Source organism: Salmo salar, chromosome 19 (assembly GCF_965601325.2).
Source record: "Salmo salar chromosome 19, fSalSal1, whole genome shotgun sequence".
Lineage (NCBI taxonomy): Eukaryota > Metazoa > Chordata > Actinopteri > Salmoniformes > Salmonidae > Salmo > Salmo salar.
In genome coordinates, this window is record NC_138309.1 from 16509343 (window position 1) to 16535686 (window position 26344).

Below are 26344 nucleotides of genomic sequence, written 5' to 3' on the forward strand. Positions count from 1 at the left end.
CTGTCAGGTAGGACGCAATCCAAGAGTGAGCCGCGCCGGAGATGCCCAACTCGGAGAGGGTGGAGAGGAGGATCTGATGGTTCACAGTATCAAAGGCAGCAGATAGGTCTAGAATGATGAGAGCAGAGGAGAGAGAGTTAGCTTTAGCAGTGCGGAGAGCCTCCGTGACACAGAGAAGAGCAGTCTCAGTTGAATGACCAGTCTTGAAACCTGACTGATTTGGATCAGGAAGGTCATTCTGAGAGAGATAGCAAGAGAGCTGGCCAAGGACGGCACGCTCAAGAGTTTTGGAGAGAAAATAAATAAGGGATACTGGTCTGTAGTTGTTGACATCGGTGGGATCGAGTGTAGGTTTTTTGAGAAGGGGTGCAACTCCCGCTCTCTTGAAGACGGAAGGGACCTAGCCAGCGGTCAAGGATGAGTTGATGAGCGAGGTGAGGTAAGGGAGAAGGTCTCCGGAAATGGTCTGGAGAAGAGAGGAGGGGATAGGGTCAAGCGGGCAGGTTGTTGGGCGGCCGGCCGTCACAAGTCGCAAGATTTCATCTGGAGAGAGAGGGGAGAAAGAAGTCAAAGCAATGTGAGCAGGACCACCGGTGTCGTTTGACTTAACAAAAGAGGATCGGATGTCGTCAACCTTCTTTTCAAAATGGTTGACAAAGTCATCCGCAGAGAGGGAGGAGGATTCAGGAGGGAGGAGAAGGTGGCAAAGAGCTTCCTAGGGTTAGAGGCAGATGCTTGGAATTTAGAGTGGTAGAAAGTGGCTTTCCTAACCTAATATTAGATAAAGGGAACCTGAGTGAACAAATAACACAATTACATACTTATTTCATAAACAAAGTTATGCAACACTCAATTCCCCTGTGTGAAAAAGTAATTGCCTCCTTACACTAACTGGTTGGGCCACCTTTACCGGCAATGACTCCAACCAAATGCTTCCTGTAGTTGTTGATCAGTCTCTCACGTTGTTGTGGAGGAATTCTGACACACTCTTCCTTGTAGAATTGCTTTAATTCAGCTACATGTGGGTTTTCAAGCACATGTTCTGCCACAACATCTAAATTGGGATTAGGTCTGGACTTAGACGAGGCCATTCCAAAACTTCAAATGTGTTGCTTTTTAACCATTTTCATGTAGATTGTTTTCAGCTCATACTGATGGCCTGACATTCTCTTGTAATATTCTCTGATACAGAGCAGAATTCATGGTTCCTTCTATTAGGCAAGTCGTCCAGGTCCTGAGGCAATGAAGCATCCCCAAACCATCACACAACACCACCATGCCTGACCGTTGGTATAAAAAGGTTCTTACTGTGGAATGCAGTGTTTGGTTTTCGCCAGGCATAATGGGACCAATCCGTCTGTGAGCTGAAGCGCAGCTGGGTCATGCAGCAAGACAATGATCCAAAACTCACAATCAAATCTACATGAAAATAGCTAAAAACCAACAAGTTTGAAGTTTTGGAATGGCCTAGTCAAAGTCCAGACCTAATCCCAATTGAGATGTTGTGACAGGACTTGAAACGAGCGGTTCATGCTTGAAAAACCACATCGCTGAGTTAAAGCAGTTCTGCATGCAAGATTGGGCCAAAAGTCCTCCACAGCGATGTGAGAAACTGATCAACAACTACAGGAAGCATTTGGTTGCAGTGATTGCAGCTAAAGGTGGCACAACCAGTTATTGAGTGTAAGGTGGCAATTACTTCTTCACACAGGGGAATTGGGTGATGCCTAACTTTGTTAATGAAATAAAATAGGTATCCATTTTCTTGTTATTTGTAAACTCCGGTTCCCTTTAATATTAGGTTTTGGTTGAAGATCTGATAACATCCAGTATAGAGAAAATCAGAAAGGGGACAAATACTTTTTCACAGCACTGTAGAGGCTATCTGGCTTAGGTGATCAACCCTTAAATCTCATACAGTATTTGTAAGGATAAAGGCTACCTACAGTAGAAATATCTACGACTTTGAGGTTCATGTTTTCTTCTTTCTTTCCAGGCTGCACAAGCGAAGGAGCAGGAGGGGAAGTAAAAAAATAAAAAAAAAGAGTAGAGGGTGAGACATCTGATCCTTTACTTGGATCCGCCATCTTTGTTTATATTCCTCTATTGTGCTGGAGTGTATTCATTAGTGCACACCGTAGCAAAACGTTTAGCAACATGTTCGAAATATTTTTGTTTGTTGATTGATCTCAGAATCCAGAACCAAATTTTGCATGCGTTGTTGACAATTTATTATGCTTTGATTAGTCAGTGAGTTCTGATCTCTGTGCTGTTAGCCAATATGATGGAGAATACCAGCATGTTAAACTTTGTACACTGTAAATAGTACTTTTCATAAAACTATTAAAATGTTTACTACAACTGCAGTGTCTTGCTATCTTTTTCATTTCAGTTAACAAGCCCAATTATGATCTTTTTTCCACTAATTGATCTTTTGACCAATCACATCAGATATTTTTTTGAGCTGATCTGATTGGTCAAAAAAACAATGAATGAAATTAAGATTTGAGCTGCCTGTGTAAACGCATCCTTAGAATCCTATGGAATCAATGTAAAATTAAAAAAACAAGTTGAAGAAGCAAACTTTTTTTCCACCCCTAAAAAGGATGAGACACACATTGTGGTAGATAAACGTTTACTTGTGATCATCATGCAATATTAGAAATATGCTTGATTCCTTTGGGGGGAAAACAGCTATAATGGCACAAAGCACACATGAGTATACTTAAGCAGTAAGGCCAGAGAGGGTGTGGTATATGGCTACGGGCTGCTCTTATTACGCAACTGGTTACGAAACTAATTAGAACAGTAAAAGTACTTTTTTTGTCATACCCATGGTATTCGGTCTGATATACCACTGCTTTAAGCTAATCAGCATTCAAACCACCCAGTATATAATATAATATAGGACATTGACATAACATGGAAGAGCAGAAAGAACCATTTGATTGCTACTGTAGCAGTATCTATAATATAAGGCCCTCAATTTTTAGGAACCCATAAACAATTATGACAAAATAACTAATCCAGTTTAAACCTGATCAATTATCAGTGGGGAAGGAGAATTAAATAAAGTAAATTGTTAATCAATATTACCTATATAAACACAAAATGTATACTATAAGCTAAAGCTGACATTTACATAATGAATATGGTCATAATTGAATTCAATTATTTATGCTCAAATGGAATAGGAACTCTGCAAGCTAGTCCATAAAGTGGCTCTGCAAGCATAATTGGCACAAGAGGAAGAAAAACGAGCGCTCTATAGCGACTCAATACACAAACATCAACAAATCATCATTATTCTGGAGTGGAACGATTAATACACTATGAATGTCATTCACTCAAAAGCTGCATTCACAACACAATATCCAATTTGCTAAGCCGTCAATTTAAAAAACATTACTTAAAAAGAAGCATGAACTTAGCCTGTTTGAATAAACAAAATTTACCTCCAAAAATTAATTTGAGGACTAGATAATTACTGTAGATATAATGCTACTCACAGCTTGATAGCTAATCTATACTGAGCATTAAACTTAGTAAAAATATACAAATGTACCAAACTATAAAAAAACATCTGATGAAGCAAGGTTTATAGTGAAATAGGGTGGCAGGTAGCCTAGCTGTTAAGAGCGTTGGGCCAGTAACTGTAATGTTACTGGTTCGAATCCCGAGCTGACTTGGTGAAAAATATGTCGTTGCGCAAGGCACTTATCCAGAGCAACTTACAGGAGCAATTATGGTTAAGTGTCTACTAAAAATGGCAAAACAGTATAAAATAGGAGCAACTAAGTAGCATTAGGCTACTTAAAAAATATATATACATTGCCTAGTGAGTATACACGCCCCTTCCACAGTTGTCACATTTTACATCTTTAAAAGGGATTTCATTAGATGTTTTTTCATACTGATTTAAACAGCCTACTCCACATTTTCAAATTGAATGAAGTAAAGAAAAGTGTCAAAATGAATTGCAAAAAATGTACGTCTTTTACACCCCAGAGTTAATACTTGGTGGAAGCACCTTTGGCAGCAATTAAAGTAGTGATGGGGCAGTAATTGATAGTTAGATGTCATAATATTATATCGATACTTTGACAAGTATTGATTTGTAAAAAAATTATTACAATTGTTTGGCTAGTCGGCTGTACCTGCGCCAAAACTCCGGCATTTTTCATCCTATATAGCTTGTTCTCCATCTTTTTAAATAGTAAAGCTAACCCTTTCCATGACTGATCAATCAAAAAAAATTCTCATGCGTTCAGCAGACATAGTGAGCAATATGTTTGGAACATCAAATCGCAATACATATCGTAGGAAGAAATACAATTGAATCCCTTTTTAGATTTAGTTTTAAGGCAGCAAAATGTGACAACTGTGCAAGGGATGTGTAGACTTTCACTAGACACTGTGCATATGGGTATATGTACACATGCTTCTGGGACTGGCCTACTGACGGAGATTGGGAACAAGCCAGACTGGACCAATGTGTTGTTGGTTGCTGTAAGTACACATGCAGTGTTTTGTAGAATTTCCTCCTACAAAACTTCCATCCTGCTCAATTCAACCTGACACATGCTATTTAGTAATGGCTAGAGCTTTGTATACCTGTCATGATCCCTTTGACACAATGATAAATAGCAGAGAGTTCTTATTGTAGCTACTGAGATGAGCGACTGTCTACTCATCCTGACAGTGTACTTTGTCTTCGGTCAGGTGGGGATGGCTTGGTGCTGGGTACTGGGGTTGGTTCCTCTCCTGGGCACTAGGAGGTGAGGGTGGGCATGTCTGCAGTAGTTGGCGGTGTAGGGACGGGGGCAGGGGGAGTGTCAGTGTTGGGAGGACTCAGCTTATTCATGTTGAAGTAGGTGACCACCTGACCAGGGACTTCAGCCAACACAGACTGGGCCAGAGCTTCTTTAGGAGACTGGAGATGGAAAGAAAAGACGGGGTAACAGAAAGTAAAGAGACAAAGGAAAATGCAGAGGGGGAAAAAGAACGTTTGAGAAAATGAGTATCTATTTGTGACAACTGATCATATAGGGCAGGCATTTTGACAATGATTAAATACCAGGCTGACAATACAGGCGTGAGCAGAACAATGCATTGAATAGGATTACTTTCATTCATTCAAGTCCCTTGTACTTTTATTTTCATACAAAATCACCAATGACAATAGGGCTGGGTGAGCCCTGCACGCAGCCATGCTCTACGATTATTCTAAGCTAGCTAGTAGCTAGGACAGGCGTACCATGGAAGCAAGCACACAGACAGGGGTTGGGTTGAAGAAGCCAATGGGGAGTAGTTGAAGCATTTGGGGGATGTATCCCTACATTTCTACGAAGTACTGGGATGAGGCTGGGACTCATAGGGCTGAGGCTGACGGGGCTGAGGGCTGGGACTCAGGGTCATGGGGAGGCTTCAGTTTGTGTATACTGAAGTAGGACACCACTTGTCCAGGCAACTCTGCCAGTACGCTTTGAGCAAGAGCTTCCCTGGGTGCCTGAAACAAGATGAGAAGGTACAGTAACAAGGCTGGGTGGGAGCGGCTCTAAGGGTTGGAGGGGGAGATCGTTGAAGTGATGCAGATTTCAGCAATTGAGGATCCATGATGATTGGAAAGGAGATGTTTTTGATAATTTGAGGTGGTTAAACCTATGCTGGGTGGCCTTAGTTAAAGCAGGCAGTTAGTCAGTACACAGGAGACAGACTACACCCACAGACCTAGAATGAGCAGAACAGGATTCCCACTCAAGTCAATGACGCCATAATTGTGGACATTTTTCTATGGTATCAACGCCTCAGTCATCATATAAACAACGTTGTAGAAACATATGGATATCATCATCCAAGTCTTTCCAGAGAGCAGAGCAGCATGACGATCTACTCACGTTCTGGAACTGTCTAAAGGGGACAAACTGGACGATGTCCCGTGCAGCAGTCTCTCCCGTTGGCGCTCTGAGCCGCCCGTCGTCACCGTCCAGGAACTCCATGGCAGTGAAGTCGGCCCCGCCCACACCGATGATGATAATGGACATGGGCAGACGGGAAGCGTTAACGATGGCGGAGCGTGTCTGGTCCAGATCCGTGATCACGCCGTCCGTTATGATCAGGAGGACAAAGTATTGCTTGGAGGAGGAGAAGAGGATAAGGAGTATGAATTAGGCTATTTGAGGTTGGAATCCTAAGCAACCTGCATACATGTTGTTTGAAGTACAGTAGACCAACATAGCTACTGTAGTAGGTCAAATCAGTGTGCTGGAAAACCTTACAGTACAGACAGAGGCAGTACAGTATGTAGCATACTGTAGTTACTCACAGAGGCAGTTTTCTGCTGGGTAGCCTGCATAGCGAAGCGGGCTACATGGTTGATGATGGGAGAGAAGTTAGTGGGACCGTAGAGCTTCACCTGGGGAAGACACACTCTGTAGGCCTCCACTACACCCTCGATACCTGAAGACGCACACACAAACTGTGAAAAACTCCCAAACCCTATATTACCATATTATAACTGTTTCCTTCAAAAACTGTCTGCACACATACCAGCACAGAATGGATTTGCAGGGTTGAAATTGAGAGGGAACTCATGAGAAACCTGTAAAACACAATACATCCAGAATATTTTTATGAGAATTTCTGCTAGAAATAATACTTGTAGACCCCAATGGGGCGCGATTGAAATGACGTTCAGCTTATAAAAGGCCCCATAAAGCCTTCATAGCCGCTACATAAATGTGTTAATCTATAACTGTATGTCATGCTTTATAAAGGTTTAAAAAATGTGGCATAACTGTGACACAACCCACTGTCAAATATGACAAACCTATGCTTTATAAAATGTGGCGTAAGAACCGCTTAAAAAAGGCCTTATATATACAGTTGAAGTTGGAAGTTTACATACACCTTAGCCAAATACATTTAAACTACATTTTTCACAATTCCTGACATTTAATCCTAGTAAAAATTCCCTTTCTTACATCAGTTAAGATCACCACTTTATTTTAAGAATGTGAAATGTCAGAATAATAGTAGAGAGAATGATTTATTTCAGCTTTTATTTCTTTCATCACATTCCCAGTGGGTCAGAAGTTTACATACACTCAATTAGTACCTGGTAGCATTGCCTTTAAATTGTTTAACTTGGGTCAAACGTTTTGGGTAGCCTTCCACAAGCTTCCCATAATAAGTTGGGTGAATTTCGGCCCATTCCTCCTGACAGAGCTGGTGTAACTGAGTCAGGTTTGTAGTCCTCCTTGCTCGCACACGCCTTTTCAGTTCTGCCCACATATTTTCTATAGGATTGAGGTCAGGGCTTTGTGATGGCCACTCCAATACCTTGACTTTGTTGTTCTTAAGCCATTTTGCCACAACTTTGGAAGTATGCTTGGGGTCACTGTCCATTTGGAAGACCCATTTGCGACCAACTTTAACTTCCTCACTGATGTCTTGAGATGTTGCTTCAATATGTCCACATAATATTCCCTCCTCATGATGCCATCTATTTTGTGAAGTGCACCAGTCCCCCCTGCAGCAAAGCACCCCCACAACATGATGCTGCCAAACCCATGCTTCACGGTTGGGATGGTGTTCTTCGGCTTGCAAGCCTCCCCCTTTTCCCTCCAAACATAACGATGCTCATTATGGCCAAACAGTTAATTTTTTTCTTCTTCATCAGACCAGAGGACATTTTTCCAAAAAGTACGATCTTGTCCCCACGTACAGTTGCAAACTGTAGTCTAGCTTTTTAATGGTGGTTTTGGAGCAGTGGCTTCTTCCTTGCTGAGCGGCCTTTCAGGTTATGTCGATATAGGACTCGTTTTACTGTGGATATAGATACTTTAGTACCCGTTTCCTCCGGCATCTTCACAAGGTCCTTTGCTGTTGTTCTGGGATTGATTTGCACTTTTCGCGCCAAAGTACGTTCATCTCTAGGAGACAGAACGCGTCTCCTATCTGAGTGGTATGATGGCTGAGTGGTCCCATGGTGTTTATACTTGCGTACTATTGTTTGTACAGATGAACGTGGTACCTTCAGGCGTTTGGAAATTGCTCCCAAGGATGTAAACGTCTGACCCACTGGAACTGTGATCCAGTGAATTATAAGTGAAATAATCTGTCTGTAAACAATTGTTGGAAAAATTACTTGTGTCATGCACAAAGTAGATATCCTAACCAACTTGCCAAAACTATAGTTTGTTAACAAGAAATTTGTGGAGTGGTAGAAAAACGAGTTTTAAGACTCCAACCTAAGTGTATGTAAACCTCCGACTTCAACTGTATGTGATTCGGCCACCAATGGAAATGGGTGGAGTAAAAGGCCAGCAACACTCCGTATTATTCAGTGCCCCATGAAATGACACCATATATGCATTCTACAGACCCTACTGAGCATTCCCTAAAATACCTTTACTGTTGCACCGAGAATGGTTCTTGCTCTAAGCAAATATGTATTCCATATACAGTGATTCGCATTGTGTGCATTTACTTGACCATGGAAGAGGTTTTAAAACCCAGATTGAATGCAAATGTCACTTAAATATGAACAAATATGAATCATTGTTAATTTGGAGACAATTGTTTTTCATATATCATGAATGGTTGACACTTTTCTACTATTTCCCGAAAATCCGTGATCAGGCAGTACTTTTTCAGTGTTGCTGACGAGACGCTGATCATGTGATGAGTTCGCAAATCAAATGCCCCGCTTGTGCTGCCACTGGACAGCGAAAAACAAGTTAAGCTTAATTTTTTACATTTAAATTAGTTTGTACTGTAAGTTAAGTGAAATTACATACTGTAGCTAGCTCAGTCGTTATTTCAAATAATTTCGGTGACATCACAGCAGCTAGATTACATTTTGCTAGCTAGCAGGCTCAGATAAATACAAATCCCCCTCGGTACAGCGATGTCACATCATGAGATTTGTAAATGAAAGAGGCATATAATAATATGAATAGAATGGAGTTTCCCAATCTTCCCCTTATCCAGATGGTGTGACAAAGGCATTTCCTAACAGACCTGCTAACTTTCTTTGATGTTACTTTAAGGTTGGAACCAACATGCAGTACCTCCAGCAGGAGAAGCGGCAAGAACCATTCATCCGCCAGCTCAGGGACAAGCTACACTATTCACAGCCCCGTGTAATGTTTAATGTAATTACATTGCTGGACTTTTTGAAACTTAATGTATTTGTATTGTTTCAAAAATGTACAAATAAAATGTATGGTTTAAACATGTCTAATGATTATTTGTTTCAGCTGTTAGTGATAATTCCCTAAGTGTTAATACATTTGTGTTTAAATCATTAAGCCTTATTGTATGCGTTATGAATGACCAAAGGTGTCTGACCTTAATAGTTAATGACTCGTTTCAGGAAACTAGGTGTATGTCGCACATCACTACTAAACAGGAACATGGAACTTTCATGTGCCTTAATAACAAATGTGTATGCCATCTGTAAATATAAATAAAATTGTTATATTACAAGCCTAGTTGGTTTAGCCACAGAAAAATTCAGATTGGTCTGCCATGTAGCACACTTCTCTGTAACATGAGTGTTGCTAATGCTCTCTACTTTCTTAAAGTCTGAGTTTTGAAATCAGTGGAATGCCCAGTGGAAGCAGAGTATGATAGCTAAGGAGATGGAGAAAATTCTGGCGTTTGATTGCAAATATGTGGATGGAGTCGAAATGAGAACACAGAAGGCTGTTGTATAAAACACGTGTCTCTGGACAATATCTTCAAACTAAGGGCAACCATAGCATCTGTGACAGAGAGGGAGAAGCGTCCATCCATTTATACAGGTAAGAGAGTCTCACTAGCAACATTTTCTGATATTATACGTTTCTAATTTTGTCAAAGTCATTTTCATGGCAAGTTAAAGCATACTGTCAGGTAGCTAGCTAACATTAACTGGCTGGCTTGCTAACTAAAGTTACATGTAGGATCTGTGTAGTAGCTAATATTAGTATCTCGGAAAGCCATTCGCGTCACTAGTTATAGCCTAATGTTAGCTAGCTAGCTAACATTAAACCTAGTTGGTTGGCTTTAGCTACCTGCAGATTCATGCATGGTAGTAACGTTATGAGTTGGGATTAAACAAAAGACTCCATTGTGCAAGTAACCATTTCACTGTACCGTTTACACCTTCTGTATGCTGTGTATGTGACAAATGAACTTTGATTTTACTTGATATGTGTTTACCAGAGACGGTAATGTGAAGAACAACATGACCTGCACCAAAGTCAAATTAGGATATAACGTTAGGCCAACGAGACAGTGTCCAAGTTCTAAAATTCTCCGGTAGAATGCCCTGCTTTCATTTCATCGCACTCACAACTGTAAGGTATTGTCGGTAATTAGCACGCCGTTAACTTGTAAATAATGATCTTGTTGTGAGTTTATTTTCTGTAATAATGAATACAAATTATCTAAAATTAAGACATTGTCAGCTATGATATGGTCATTATTTGAATTCGCTAGCCAGCGAACTTAACGTTAGCTAGCAAGCAAGAAACGAACCAAAACATTGTTTAGAAAGTTGCATTTAGTTGCCTGGTTTGCTAGATTGACATATACTAAATACATTTTTAAACAGATGGGTTTGTTGTTAAAATACACTACGCTATTTTGGACTACCAGGCTGCTGATGTCATGTAGCCTGTCGTTTTTGTGTTTATACTTTTTCATAACGACAATAGAATGCTCATGATGTCACTGCGACAACTGTCTACCGACATGTAGATAGACGTAGTATAAACCAGCCTTTAGTCTTGAAATCTTTGGTTGTTTAGTACCATACTCACTCTGATTTGCACATGGCCTCACATGTGAATCCTTAAAAGAGATGGGTGGGGCTAAAGCTTAAGAGGGTGTGAACAATGCTGAATGGGTGTAGACAAACGCTCTCTAGCAGGTGTACCAAAACATTCAAGGGCTATTTTCTCAGAAGTGGGGTTACAAGTTTTTCAACTTTCAAAGCAGAATTACTTTCCCATTGTTCCTCAACTGTAGTGTATGATATACCATTTTCTAGCTCTGAGTTTCTACTTCTATCCAATGTAAAAAAAACACGAGGGTCATGATACAAGAAATGTATGTATGTGTTATAAAATTACCAAATGGGTCTGACTTTAAATTAAGAGTAGCATCATGCGATAGTCTTTATGGATGTCTTATGAATGACCGAAGGTGTCTCACTTCAAACTATTACAGGACACTACATAAAGTGTCATTAAATAAGTTATTAACATTCTGCTGATTTATGAAGGTTCTCATGATCCACAGGTTACTGTAGGGAAAAGCTTGTGTGTGTGTGTGTGTGTGTCAGAACCAAGATGATTTGGAGTAGTCCAACCTGAGACTACCACACCAGGTATTCCTCTTCTGTTCCCATGCTGGAGACCAGGGCTTGATTACAACCTGTTACAATGGTGCCAACATTTTGTGGCTCATCATTCAGCAAGGGGAAGTGGGTGAATGTGTCAAAGACTTGACTGGGCACAGCACCGCACAGTGTGGCTTGTTTTGTTGTGTGTGTGTTTGTTTACTGAGGAACATGTAACTTGGTTCCAGAAGAAAGACATTTTCAATTTCTTTAGGTTGGGGGCTTTCATCAAGGTAAGTGTTTCTTGGTGTAACGTCATCCCCAGACTATTGCACACACAGCACATATAAGCCTGGGATATCAACCATTTAAAGTTGGACTTAGTGGGAGTGACCTTACTGAGTAAAGTATGTGTCATTGTCACTATTTAACGCAGTCAAAAAGTCATAATCATTGTTATCCCTGCCTATTCATCTTGTTAAAATGTGATTTTAAACCTAACCCTAACTAATGAAGGCCATGTTTGATGCATTGGTCCACCAGACCTTCCAGGCATTTGGGTAGAAGTGTCTGGGAATGAGATTAGGTGAAATGTGACAGGACATCCCTTCAGCGCGTATGCCATCCTTCAGCACAACATGCAACCCTTTATAAAGCATGTGCTTATATCATATTTGACAGTGGGTTATGTCACATTCGACATTGGTGATTACGCCACATGCATTCTAACACATGTAGTGCTTATAAAGGCATTATGGCTTTATGAAGCCTTTATAAACTGAACGTCATTTAATGCAGGATCGCGATGTTCACAATCTCAGAAACCCAGAACTAAAACCTTGCCTAATAGATTGGTGAGAAGGTAGAGCTCCGCGGATCCTTTGTGTCAGGAATTCCTTTAGCCTTTCATTTTAGTCATTGCGCGCTGTAGAGTTGCTATTTTTCTTGTGTCAATTAACTTATGACATTCCTGGATTACTCATCGCATTAATAAAGTCTGATTTAAATCAACAAATACAATTGTTTAAACTAAGTTAAGGGTTAAAGATTGTGAACATATCTGGCTGTGATGGCAAAATCACTAAATATCCAACTGAGTCAAGCGGGGAGAGGCTGACAGTTGTCACAGTTCCAAGACCAATCAGAAATGTCCAGCTAACCCTACGCTAATGACACCATTGGATCTCAAAACTGAACTTGGATCTGTGTTAAGTAGCAATGATATCCTTCTCCACTGTCATTTTACCACGGCTATCTCAAACAAGTCATGACTATTCAACAAAAAATAATTTTCTTTCCAGCAAATTACATGGTAGGGTTGGGCGGTATTCCGTGTATGCCATATACCGGGGTATTTGGAAAAAGCCACGGGATGGTTTTTCAATACCGTCAAACCTATTTCTTTGAAGTTTTTCAACAAATTTGAATATTTGTAGCTACTTTTTATAGTTAATACATGCTGTCAACTTGTGCAATACGTTAGGAGATAAAGCAGATTCACTGGTTACACTATTTTACATTATGAAGCTTATCATAGTTCCCTAGAACAGCTGAGCCAGTCAGGTGTTTTTAAATATCCCAACGGGAGAAAGTGGGAGCTGGTGAGTCCATAGCGTTCTATATCTATCGGCGAGTCACTGTTATGTGGTGCACGAGGTGCTTCTACACCTGCAATGCTTGCTGTTTGGGGTTTTAGGCTGGGTTTCTGTACAGCACTTTGAGATGTCATCTGATGTAAGAAGGGCTATATAAATACATTTGATGAAGTTACACTTGCATGCAATTCACTACTAAATGTTTGCCATCAGATATCGTATAAGGGCTTTCTGCCAGAAGTCAGAGCTATGGATGCCATTTTTTCCCTATGCTTCCTACTAGTGGTTTTTACTCCTTCGTTGTTCTTTTCTCTGCTCTGTGTACACATGCTACTCTTCCTTCAGAAAAGCATGCATCACAACTTTGTTCATTTGCACAATTTCGCTCATAAAATGTCCACACACTAAAAATGACATTCGGTAGCAACTAGCTATGCTTGTTTAACTTTATGGATTTGCATGTCTTTGCAATTAGTTTGTTTTCGCTCATTAGCGTTTGTTTAGCTAACAGTGGCGGCAAAATGTGATTTCGCTATTAGTTTGTGCTATTAGCATTGTGATAGGGTTTTCTTGCATTATCCTGTTACATGCATCTGTCCACAAGAGATGATGATGTTCACCATATGAAAATCCATATTTACCTGCCAGGTAGGTGGGATCTGTGCTCCAAAGCCAAAGGCAGGGAACATTTTGTCACTGCAGGGAACATTTCAGTCAGATACTTCCCTATCATTCAAAACAATGATACAACCACAATGGAAACTAAGAGGCAGGATCATATCCTCACACCTTGTCTATGGAAACCACCTCAGTCTAACTAAAGAGCTAACTTGCTAACCTGCATCAGCACATTCCATCTTTAAACATGAAACTCCACACACACACACACCTGCTAATCATTAACATTCACACATACAACTATTGCCGAAGGTTAACAGAATGCAAAGCCAGATAAATGGTAAGAATGGTATTTTTGCATCCAGCAGTTCCAGGGGCAGGCAGTTCAAGCAAAAACATACAGCATTGCATTTACATGGGAAAAATAAATAATTCAGCATATTATGGGTGTGAGTTTCCCAGTCACCGCACCATATATAATGTAGCATATGGCGAGTAGTACAGGTCAGATTACATTTACATTTTTTTACATTTACGTCATTTAGCAGACGCTCTTATCCAGAGCGACTTACAAATTGGTAAGATTACCTGTCGTAGTCTTGGATCACCATGCCAACGGACCAGATGGCAGACAGGTATTCATTGACCCCTTGTGGACTGATGTAGTGGAGAGACTGGGGAGATTTGGGGTCTCCGTTTGACCCTGTGAAGTCAATACCCACCTACAGATGGAGAGGGAGACAGAGAGACAAGGCTTATTGTGGTGGCAGTTCAATTCAATGAACTTTATTCAACCCCGAGAAGACATTTTTGCTGGCAGGCATATGACACAAATTGAAAGACAATGAATAATAAAAAGAAACAAGTGCGACGTACAATACAGAAAAACTCAGCATGAAAAGGGCCATTTCTGTGCTAGAGGTCATTTAGAGAGAAATCTTTACTCACAGTGAAGTTGATCTGGCAACCGCCCATGATATAGTCCAGGAAGGTATACTCCTTCACCACCTGACACAGCTTCACACTCACCACACCAGAGTTTTTGTATCCCTTCTTCTTCTGTTGCTTTTTACTGTTGATACATTCAAACTCAGCCTGGGGAGGGACAGAGGAGCAAGGATGAGAAGAACCACACAGACAGACACACACAGAGTAACCCTTGCACTCCATCTCACCGGTGAGGAGCGCGATGCCTCTTGCAGACGTGTCATGGTGGTCTCAAAGATTCCAATGAGGTCATGAGATCCATCATTGTCATAGTCGTAGCACTCCACCTTAGGACGAGCATAGATTCGGAGTTAGCAACAGGTTAGCAACAAGCCACAAAATGACTCCTCAAAAAGGTGTGTAACATGAACACACTAACTGTTTCAAACCCCAAACAAACATCATTCACATCACACTCAGTAAGAATCAGACAGTGGGTGAACAAGAAGATCATGCAATGGAAAACACCAAACCATGACGGCAAACCAAACTCAGAGCAAAGGTTAAACACACTAAGTTAACTAACACTAATGCACAACAGAAAGATGATGCCATGATGACAGAGGAGGCTTCATCAATTTCCACCATTTGTCCAACAAAGACAATATGGATGTCTATGGAAGAGCTGGATCCGTGGCTATCAGTACAGGATGGATACAGCCTACTACAGGGTAAATGTTCCCCACCCATTCCAGTGTTCCACTACTGACTAGTCACTTCACCCTTCTACTGAAGGCACATGAGGTTGGAGTTGGACACACACACCGTGCTGATGACGGTAGATGACCTGGGTTTAAATAAGATTTGTTTCCTGCTCGATTGAGCTTGTCTGTGACATTGAAATCAGTGAAAGAGTCCTTAAAGTGTAGGCACAGGCAGGCTCAATCAAACCCCCACAAATTTGAACCCAGGTCTGAGGGTAACTCACATGTCCTCCAGTGTGGGTATCAGTTGTTCCTTAAAAGACTGCATTAGGGGTATTTACAGCTGAAAAATCACCAATTGTCAACATCAATCAATGCCCTCTAATGCTGTACAGACGATGTACAATAGTAGTCCACTTAGCTAATAGTAGAGAAAGATAACCATTTAAAATCTATTATAAAACGTGAGAGTTAATGCAGTTATTTTCCCCCCGCTGTTTAAAACCGTTAACAAGTACAGTCACCAACATTATCGGCACCCTTGATAAAGATAAAGAAGAAAAAAAAGGCTATAAAATAAATAATACAAATACTTAATTATATTGTAAATTGTGGAAATTATATTATTTTACACTAATACAATTGCTCAGAAAAAGATTGTTAAACTAATACAAAAAAACTAAAAAGATAGGTGTCAAAACAATTGGCACCCCTAAAGACTCTTAGAAAATCAAACAAAATAAAATCTGCATTAACATTCTACTTTTTTCAAGTTAATCTCAGTTTAAGGAAATGTATTGTGGCCAACCATGGCTTCCTGCTTCACTGGGGTATAAAAATGAGGTAACACACATGTAAAAAAAACATGTCAACCATCACCATGGGGAAAAGGCAAAGAACTAAAAAATGAAGAGACTAATGGTTTTTGTCCTTCATACATTGCCTTCAGAAAGTATTCATACCCCTTGACTTATTCCACATTGTGGTGTTACATTCAAAATGGATTCGATTTTTTTTCTACATAAAATAACACACAATAAAAGTGAGAACATAAGTGAGAATCTTTAGTAAATTTACAGAAAATTATTTACAGAAATACCTCATTTACATAAGTATTCACAGCCCTCAGTCAATACTTTGTAGAAGAACCTTTGGCGGCGATCACAGCTGAGTCTTTTTTTGGTAAGTCTCTAAGAGCTTTGCACACATGGATTGTACAATATCTGCCCATTATTCAAGCTCTGTCAAGTTGATTGTTGACCATTGCTAGACAGCAGTTATCAAGTCGTGCCATAGATTTTCAAGCAAATTTAAGTCAAAACTGCCTGTGTTTTGCTGTATTCCTTTTCTTATCCCCCCCAAAAACCATCTTAGTCATTCCACGGAGGGCCGAGTGTCTGCAGGTTTTCGCTCCTCCCTTGTACTTGATTGATGAATTTAGATCACTAATTAGTAAGGAACTCCCTTCACCTGGTTGTCTAGGTCTTAATTGAAAGGAAAACCCTAAAACCATTAGACACTAGGACCTCTATGGAATGAGTTTGACACCCCTGCCATAGCTAGTCTTTGCCAATGATAAGTATACCCATAACTTAATGCAGCAACCATGCTTGAAAATGTGAAGAGTAGTTCTCAGTGATGTTTTGGATTTGCCCCAAACATAACAATTTCTATTCTAGACAAAAGTTAATTTCTTGATGGGAATATTTTTATTCTGTACAGGCTTTCTTTTCTCTGTCATTTAGGTTAGTATTGTGGAGTAACTATAATGTTGATCCATCTTCAGTTTCCTCATATCACAACCATAAAACTGTTTTAAATCGCTATTGGCATCATGGTGAAATACCTGAGCAGTTTCCTTCCTCTCTGGCAACTGAGTTAGGAAGGACGCCTGTATCTTTGTAGTGACTGCGTTTATTGATACACCATCCAAAGTGTAATTAACTTCACCATGCTCAAAGGGATATTCATTCAGCATCTGCATTTTTTGCTGTTGTTGACATCTACCAATCGGTGCCTGCCCTTCTTTGCGAGGCATTGAAAAACATCCCTGGTCTTTGTGGTTGAATCTGTGCTTGAAATTCACAACTCGATTGAGGAACCTTACAATTATCTGTATGTGTGGGGTACAGAGATAGGGTAGTCATTTAAAAAATCATGTTAACCACTATTACTCAACACGGAATAAGTCCATGCAACTTATTATGCAATTTGCTTAGCACATTTGTACTCCTGAACTTATTGAGGCTTGCAATAACAAAATGGGTTGAATTCTTATTGACTCAAGACATTTTTTTTTATTAATTAAAAAAAAATTCTACAAACAAAATACACTTTGACATTATGGGGTATTGTGTGTAGATCAGTGACACAACATCTCAATTGAAACCATTTTAAATTCTCCAATCTCAAAACATTATAGAAAAAGGTTCAGTGGCGTTATCCTTGCAGGGGGAGGAAGCACAAAGTATTGAAAACAGAGGTGCCAATAATTGACACCTATCTTTTTGATAAAATATATACTTGTTAAACAAAATCTTTCTCTGAGCTATTGTATTCGTATAAAATAATAATTTACCCCCCTTTTCTTGCATACAATATATAAATAATACAAATACTGAGCTATAATTTTTTTTGCTTATCTTTTTATCAAATGGTGCCAATAATTGTGGAGGTGACCGTATCTTAAGGTTATTACCTGTGTTATTATCATGCAAACCACACACACAATTCCAGAAAGGGTGTTACACCAAAACATTCCCCAAATCAAATACAAAAGATATGGAATATTTCAGTGTCTGTGCAGTAAGAGTTGCTGATGTGTAAGGTAGGTTAGTACTGGTACAGGTGTGGTTGTGTGTCTGCATACCTTTATATGTTTGTCCATGTCTCCTCCACACAGAGACTGCAGGGGGATCCTGAAGGGTTTCCATGTTGGGTTCAGGTTGTTCTTCACCACCTTATGCAGGGCACAGGGACAAATATGGTAACCATTATCTGTATCGCATTACCACTAACCACAATCTGTAACACAACACCAGTGTCTGGACACAGTACAAGAGCAGATACTCATTAGCTACATAGCATTTGGTTCAATCACATTATAGGCATCTGGACAAAGAATAGGAGGAGAGTAATGAGTTTCTGGAGAAAAGGAGGAAACCATGCAAATGTTATACACTGTTTCCAGTGTCAGTCAGTGCACAATAGTGATAGGCATTTGAAATGGGGAAAAAAAGCAAAACGTTGGAGGGCTAAATGCGCTATGATAGTAAAATGCCTTTTCATGTAAAACGTAATTAGCTTGAAAATAAAACTACTTTGTGCGTCCTCAGAACTGTAGGCTACATTTACAATGCCCAACTGTAAACATCGTACTGTCAAAGCCACATGTCTGAAGCAGTAGTGGCTCAATGTGGTGTACATAAACACTATTCTTACGTTTGTTGTTTTATTAAATTAAGCATTTCAAATGTCATATCCTTGTGTGCAACAATGTCACATGGACAATTTCATTAAGACAACGCTTTTCCATTGTTAAAATAGGCCTCTTTTTCATTGTTGCCAAAATTGAACTCACAAGGGTCCTAATGTCTGTTAGGATATCCGGATATTCGATTAACCGTGCCATCTCCAGTGTGCAACAGGATATTACGTAGTCTATGGTTATTGCTGTCACATTTCACACAGACAATAAAACTTCCTTTAACATTCACAATTTGCAAAAGAAGACCAGGAGTACAGTATGTGCTGCATAACTGAATGGAAGTCGTATATAGTTGTAAAACCAGTTAAAAAAGTCTCAGTTGAAATGGGCCGTATGAGAGTCTGTGTTGTACTCCATAGAAATGTGTCTATGTTGTACTGTACCTCCGTTCTGTGAGCCAGCTGCCATCCAGTCTCTGTCTGCTTGTAGAACTCCAGGTAAGGATCAGACTTCCCAAAGAAATCCTGGAAACAGCCATATATGTGAAAACATTGTAAGTCATAAAATATCACACAACAGACACAAGCAACTCAGCTAACTATTGTGTGCTTTATTTCCCTCAATTATTGGCTTTACAGAGCAGCAAGTATCACTTCAACAGATTTGTCACTCATGGGATGACCCGTGCTTGGTGCGCATTCTTCAATATTGTATCGATACCTTGTTGTCCAGTTTCCTTGCTTCAGCCTCAAAATTCACCACCCTGTTGTCTTTTATTTCTTCAGCAATTATCTACAAAGAAAATAAGACAGTAAAAAAAAAAGACAACGACAAACATAATATGATAAACAACAAACATCTCTGTAAATGACTCACTGTAATGCTCCCTCTTCCTGCAGGCCTGTTGTTCTTCAACACCAGTGGTCTAGTATGCTTTCTACTAGACACCACCTGGAAAAGACAATTTGATGCGGAAGAAACACTTGTAATGTAAATGGACACTTAAGCAATAATGCCCGAGGGAGTGTGGTACATTGGCCATATACCACGGCTAAGGGATGTTCTTATGCACGACTCGAAGCGGAGTGCCTGGATACAGCCCTTAGCCATGGTATATTGGCAATATACCACAAACCCCTGAAGTGCCTTAGTGCTATTATAAACTGGTACCCGGGTTTATAAAATGTATTACAAACCAGGTAGTTTGAATCCTGGATGCTGATTGGCTGAAACAGCATTCAGCTGTGTGTATATAAGACAATGTACCACATGTATGATGCAAAAATACTTGTTTACGGTTCTATTTATGTTGGGTTTGTGGCCAATATACCATGGCTGAAGGCTGTATCCAGAAGCTCTGCCTTGCATCGTGTACAGTGCCTATCATAAGTATTCACCCTCCTTCAATTTCATTGTGTTACAAATTGGGATTAATCACTTAAATGTAACTAAATCAAAAATGTAATCTACGCAATCCATAAAAGTAATTATTTATCATTAGGGCCATAAATAACTATTAATGCTGCTTACTCAAAGGTCAAAATATCACCTTCCTGGTAAAACTAGTTATAAATTGCTGAGGTGTAGTCACTTTTGAGGACACAAGCTCAAGTACATAGTACAAATTTGAAAATGTGAATATTTTATGATGTATTTCCTATTCAACAAAAACTGTATGAATAAGGCTTGAAATTACATATGCTTTCTAAAAATAGCATAATCAAATTATAAAATTACTAACTAAGATTTCACCTTCCTTATAACTGTAAAATACATATTTGTATGTTTAGCGTTAGAGAAATCATTTGCATATTTTCTAAAGGTCTCTCTTGATCAAAACGTTTGCCCCCCTATTGCTGTGAATATCTCACAAAACTCTAGCTTGGCTTCCTGAATTCGCTAGGAACTCACCTTTCATCTCGTGTCAATATTGTCCGTCTATGACAAACAGAAAGTGTTTGTTTAAAATCAATGATTTATTTTATATTAATGGCTATAAATCGATCTCTGAATGGGCTACCGTGGTGAAACCACTATCTCCTGCTGCGCTACGATGTAACGATTATAGGCATGTCGGTGGCTGTGATGTAGGGTTCAGCCAGTTTATGTACAGTCAGAAGAGCGAATGAAATGGTAGGAGGGACATCCCAGCTTCAAGTGGTTTCAGACTTCACATTCTACATCACACCGGCTCAGAAAAAAATACTAGTTTGTCTGCGGGAACCAGGGCTATTGCTCAAAGCAAACCATTTTGATTTACGGTGTCTATAGAATCGATTTATAAGCGAAAATGTCAGTCGGAACCGGTACCAGAACCACGCAGGTCCCTGTTACATCTAAGAGGTTTTTAAATGATTCGTCAGCGATCAACACAAAATACTGTCAACATTGTTTTTGAAGATTAATGAAAAATAAAACACTAAGCATTCCCCCATGAGTCAATACATATTACAAACATGTTGGGTAAGTCTTAAGAGCTTTGCACACCTGGATTGTGCAATATTTGCCCATTATCTGTCAAGGTGTTGGGGATCTTTTCAAGCAGATTTAAGTCAAAACTAACTCGGCCCCTCACAAACATTCACTGTCTTCTTGGTAAGCAACTCCAATGTAGATTTGGCATTGTGTTGTAGGTTAATGACCGACTGAAAGGTGAATTCCTCTCCCAGTGTCTGGTGTAAAGCAGACTGAAGCAGGTATTCCTCTAGGATTTTGCATGTGCTTAGCTCCATCCAGATTCTTTTTAGGCCATGGCTGCGGATCCAACTTTTTCGGGTTGGGGATCTTTAGTCAGCTGACTAAAAGATCCAGAGCTTCCGGAAGATTCTGCACATGTGTATTCTCTACTTTACGCGCAGAGAACAGACTAGTCAGGCGAATGGTGGTCGTTTAATAAAGTTAGATCAAGCAGAATTAATGTCTGCAAGATCTCACATAATGATCACAGTATTCTACATAACATAACCAAATATAATAGCATAGTATAACGTTACTGTAAGACAAAAACACCACCGCATTCAATCGTGAATGAGTTTTATCCATAGTAAATCAGCCATTTGATCTCAATCCGTTTCATGGGGGTATGCTCTTTGATCTTGAGTTACAGTGTTGTCGTAGTAGCCTACAGTGTTGTTTTGAATGATGTACAGTGAGCTAATTTAAGTGCAGATGGCGTTAAACTGTAGCATTAGCATAGCCTACCTGTGCATTTTGACTAGTGGCGCGCGCTGTTGAGAAAAATGTGGTGGTGTTTTTGTCTTATGGTATCGTTATACTATGCTATTATATTTGGTTCTGTTATGTAGAATACTGTGATCATTACGTGATCTTGCAGACATCGATTCAGCTTTATCTCATGTTGATCTAAACTCACCTGTAGCCTGTTATCTGCACGTAAAGTAGAGAATATACAGGATACAAGTTTTGAAATATGCTTTACTCTGTACATTTTTTGGTCATTATTGTGGAGCCAATACAACGTTGTTGATCCATTCTCAGTTTTCTCCCATCACAGCCAATGAACTATTGTAGCTGTTGTAGTTGAATCTGTGCTTGAAATACATGACTGAGGGACTACTTGTTGCATCTATGGGGAATAGAGGAAGGGGTGGTCATTCAAAAATCATGTCAACCTCTATTATTTCGCAAAGAGTCCATGTAACTTATTATGTGGTTTGTTAAGCCACATTTTACTCCTGGACTAATTTAGGCTTGCCTAAACAAAGGGGGTGAATACTTATGCAACAACTATATTTTAGTAATTACATTTTTATTAATTAGTAAACATTCTTAGAATTTTCTTGCCACTTTCACATTATGGAGTATTTTGTGTAGATCAATGACACAAATCTACATTAATTCTATTTCAATCCCACTTTGTAACGCAACTAAATGTGGGAAAAAACCAAGGTAGGTGAATACCACACCGCCTCAGGCCTTATTGCCTAAATTGACAACGATGCACTTGAAACAGACAAAGTCCATACAGACTGTTTGTTTAGCCGCCTGAACAAACAGTCAAAAGAAACCTTAGGTGTCAAGTCACAGATTGCACAGCCACTGCACATCTTCATAGGGGTTGTATGCACTGTGTATTATGCTAACTCTCTACATGAGTGACAGTGGGACACTGACCGGAATCACCAAAACAGACTACTGCAACGTCTATCAATAGTTATACAATGGGTCGGTTTAATCCTGGACGCTGATTGGTTAAAAGCGCAATCCGGTGTCTATTCCACAAGTTACCACCGGCTAAAGCTATGACGTTGAAATGCCTATTTACCCGGTTCCATCTCACTTCGCAATTCACTGTCTCATCAGCCCAGCCAGACAATTTATAAACTTGATTTCCACTGTAAAAAGCATCTAGACATTATCTCCCATTTCTTTTAGACTAGCAATTGATTTTCGATAGCGGAGATTTGTATAAAACTTGTGGGAGTCAGGACGAGACAGACAGAAAGGTAGCTTTTCTCAGCCAGCCGAAATCATGAATCAGCATCATTTCTACAGACATATACAAATAAATGTCTCTAGAAAACAGCTTAAACAAATGCAAATACTTTCCTGTTATTCTAGCTGCACTGTTTGACGTGACTAAGTTAGCCGTAGTTGGCTAGCTAGCAAGCAAGGGATAAGAATCTTGCCAGCCAGTATGGCAATAGAACATCTAGACCGAACGACTGGGTCGGTTCCATAGATACAGAACTAAAAAAAGACTTAACGACTGGGTCACGTCTCGGGCAAACGAACCGATAGAACAAACGACCAGCCAGCTTGGGTAGCAACCCTAGATTTGTGTCAGGACTATATCTCGTGGAAGGATGAAATAGTATGAATAAATTAAGCAAAATAAAGTTTAACAAATATATCAATCAATATTTGAATATGTTGGTAACCCGTTGTATGAAAAGTGATGTCCTCGAAGTCAGTGTTTGGCCTAACAACACCCGTGTCAACATATCCTCCAAACACCGGCTTCTCGGGCTTTATTAAGTGAGGAGGGGAAAGAAAAAGACCTCACCTGGCCCAAGGTACACTCCAGCTCTCCCAGGAAATCATCATCACTTAGGTCAACAGTTTTATTGTCGATGTCGTAAATTCCAAACTTCAGCTTTTGCACTATTTCAAAGTAGTAATCGATGATGAACTTCTTGGCAAACTTTGGCGCAAGGCAATTCTGTACCTTCTCTGTGCGGCCCACCTACGAACACAAATTCAGCCAGTTAGTAATCAAAACATACACATTCTCACACCCTCGTGAAACTAATCAACAACATAAAGTGATACTGAATTGGCCCAACATTTCAGATTCTTCCTGGAAATAGTTAATGCTCGCTTTAGCCATTCTACAACGCTGAGATGCTTTTTCAAACAGTGAAGCAGAATACTGATTCAAGCTAATGAATTATGCATGATGATGGCTTTAGGGAGAAATCTTTTTTTTTGCCTAGTTGGGTTAACATTTAACAATGTCAGAGTGTTTTTTGGGCAAACAAGAATCTGTGACTGACCTCGTACCACTGTGACCCAGTAGTGTTCATGAGAAGAACACACAGTGGGTCAGACTTGGAGCCAATATCCTTGTCCAGAAGATTCTCACAGGAGACAGTCAGCTCCACCTTTGTCACACACTGTGTTGCCATTGGACCTGCCTGTAACACAGAAGAGACAGATAATGTCCCTAAGCAAAATTAATCAATCTGTGAGCTACTGTACATACAACCATCCAAAGATGTATTTTTTCTAACTATGTTTTATGTAAGTTTGCTTTTATTACAGATATTTTACCAACATTAACTGTGAGGCTATGCAATAAACCTGTGTAGCAAGGGTGTGGACAGCTAAGCTAAATGTCTAACGTCACTATTGTTTTGACTGTTGACGCACTACAGTAGGAAACATTAGCTATTATTTTTATTTTATAAAAAAATATATTATATCAATACAGCTGAGTTAAAGCTGCAATATGTAACTTTTTGGGCCAAATTGGACATACTGCCAAATTCTCTAAAATTGTTGGAGGCAGCTTATGGTAGAGAAATTAACATGCAATTCTCTGGCAACAGCAGTCTGCTGTCAGCTTGCCAATTGCACACTCCCTCAAAACTTGAGACATCTGTGGCACACATATTGTGTGATAAAACTGCACATTTTAGAGTGGCTTTTTATTGTCCCCAGCACAAGTTGCACCCGTTTTATTTTACTAGGCAAGTCAGTTAAGAACAAATTCTTATTTACAATGACAGCCTACCCCGGACGATGCTGGGCTAATTGTGCGCCACCCTATGGGACTCCCAATCACAGCCGGATGTGATGCAGCCTGGATTCAAGCCAGGGTCTGCTGTGCCTTAGACCGCTGCGCCACTCGGGAGTCAAGTAATGAGCATGCCGTTTAATCAGCATGCCGTTTAATCAGCTTCTTGATATGCCACACCTGTCAGGTAGATCGATTATCTTGGCAAAGGAGAAATGCTCACTAACAGGGATGTAAACAAATTTGTGCACAACATTTGAGAGAAATAAGCTTTTTGTGCATATGGAACATTTCTGGGATATTTTATTTCAGCTCATGAAACCAACACTTTACATGTTGCGTTTATATTTTTGTTCAGTGTAAAAGGAAAATCGTTTATCATCCCTGAGCTCTGACTTCTCCCACATGCTGACCTCTGGCATCACCGACTTCAAAAATGACCTCAATTACAGCATTTTCGGGAGTTAAATGTAAAACATAATTTATAAAAATAAATATATTCGTATAATTTTTTAACACCAATTTTACAAGCATGATAGCTGTACCTTTAGTTTATGGCCCAGCTTGATGACGATTCGCCAATTAGCGTTTCTCAACGAATTCAAAGCACATCTAACTAGTATTTACGACTTAACTAATAGTAATTACCACCTTCCCACTTGGTTATAAACGCAGCACAAATGTATCATACTGTAGATGGGGCGTGGGAGCTAGCAGAGTTAGGCTACTTGTTAGCTAATTATTAACATAACTAGCCATATCGGTATTAACTATAACATGTTAGACATAGTAATCGAATGACAGTTGTGGCTGTCTTTCTATCCTGGTTTTGGTTTGACATGTAACTGACAGCTGGCTAGCTTGCTGTTTCTCTAGTTTAGCTAGCTGTTTCTCTAGTTAGCTAACGTTAGCGGTTTCTATTAGCTCCTGAAACACAACGCGTCAAACAATTTCACAGCAATAGATAAACAAGCCATGCACGGTATTATTTATTGACTAGTTTCTTACTTAAATTAGTTTACTTTACAATACTTTGAGTCCCTGAAGTAATCTGCGTGCTACTCGGATCAAGAGCTGTTCCACAACTGTTCAGTGTCGAATGGACCCTCCAGGCCAAACCCCGCCTTAGGTGTGTCCCAGATACATACTTGTGTAGTGTTGAAACAAACGGACCAAAATGGAGAGGGACTAGTTAACGTGTCCAATTAGAATCCTTGTTTTTTTTTTTTGTTGCAAAGCCTTTTCCGTTGCAAAACGTTTTGCTACGGTTTGCAACGGTGAGAAACTAACTGGTCTCATATAATTATATATTCTGTTGATGTCAGTTCTGACTACGGAACCAATGAAGTAGCTTCTTGTTTCTAGTCGACACCATAAACCAAGGACGTATTTTGCGAAGATGCATTTAAGATAACCATTCAGAAAAACAGTTTTGAAAAGCATACCGACCAGTGCAATGGTTTCGAAGTTGAACAATTGATA

General features: G+C 39.7%; 2 protein-coding genes across 6 annotated transcripts in view; one reads left to right on the top strand and one right to left on the bottom strand.

The window, feature by feature from the left end:
- cngb3.1 (cyclic nucleotide gated channel subunit beta 3, tandem duplicate 1) overlaps nucleotides 1-3419 on the top strand; it is a 46531-nt gene extending 43112 nt beyond the window's left edge. Inside the window, exon 18 of the mRNA XM_045702882.2 lies at nucleotides 1997-3419. Coding sequence (XP_045558838.1) covers nucleotides 1997-2029 — 33 coding nt within the window. The 3' untranslated portion in view covers nucleotides 2030-3419. The remainder of the gene's footprint in view (nucleotides 1-1996) is intronic.
- Nucleotides 2619-26164, bottom strand: cpne3 (copine III). Of its 5 annotated transcripts, XM_014157441.3 has the most exons (16): nucleotides 25871-26120; nucleotides 24120-24260; nucleotides 23630-23809; nucleotides 19480-19554; nucleotides 19324-19395; nucleotides 19047-19127; nucleotides 18046-18135; nucleotides 14721-14819; nucleotides 14494-14640; nucleotides 14134-14267; nucleotides 13569-13623; nucleotides 6550-6601; nucleotides 6326-6459; nucleotides 5898-6134; nucleotides 5340-5509; nucleotides 2619-4933 (listed from the first exon to the last, which is right to left on the bottom strand). In XM_014157441.3, exons 2-15 carry the CDS (start codon nucleotides 24249-24251, stop codon nucleotides 5372-5374), a joined length of 1626 nt encoding a protein of 541 aa, XP_014012916.1. In that variant the 5' UTR covers nucleotides 24252-24260; nucleotides 25871-26120; the 3' UTR covers nucleotides 2619-4933; nucleotides 5340-5371. The 5 variants fall into 5 exon arrangements, with proteins under 5 accessions (XP_014012916.1, XP_014012914.1, XP_014012912.1 ...); XM_014157439.3 differs by lacking the exon at nucleotides 5340-5509 and having other exon boundaries at nucleotides 26011-26164; XM_014157437.3 differs by lacking the exon at nucleotides 5340-5509 and having other exon boundaries at nucleotides 25871-26119.
- Between the last annotated feature and the right edge of the window lie 180 nt (nucleotides 26165-26344).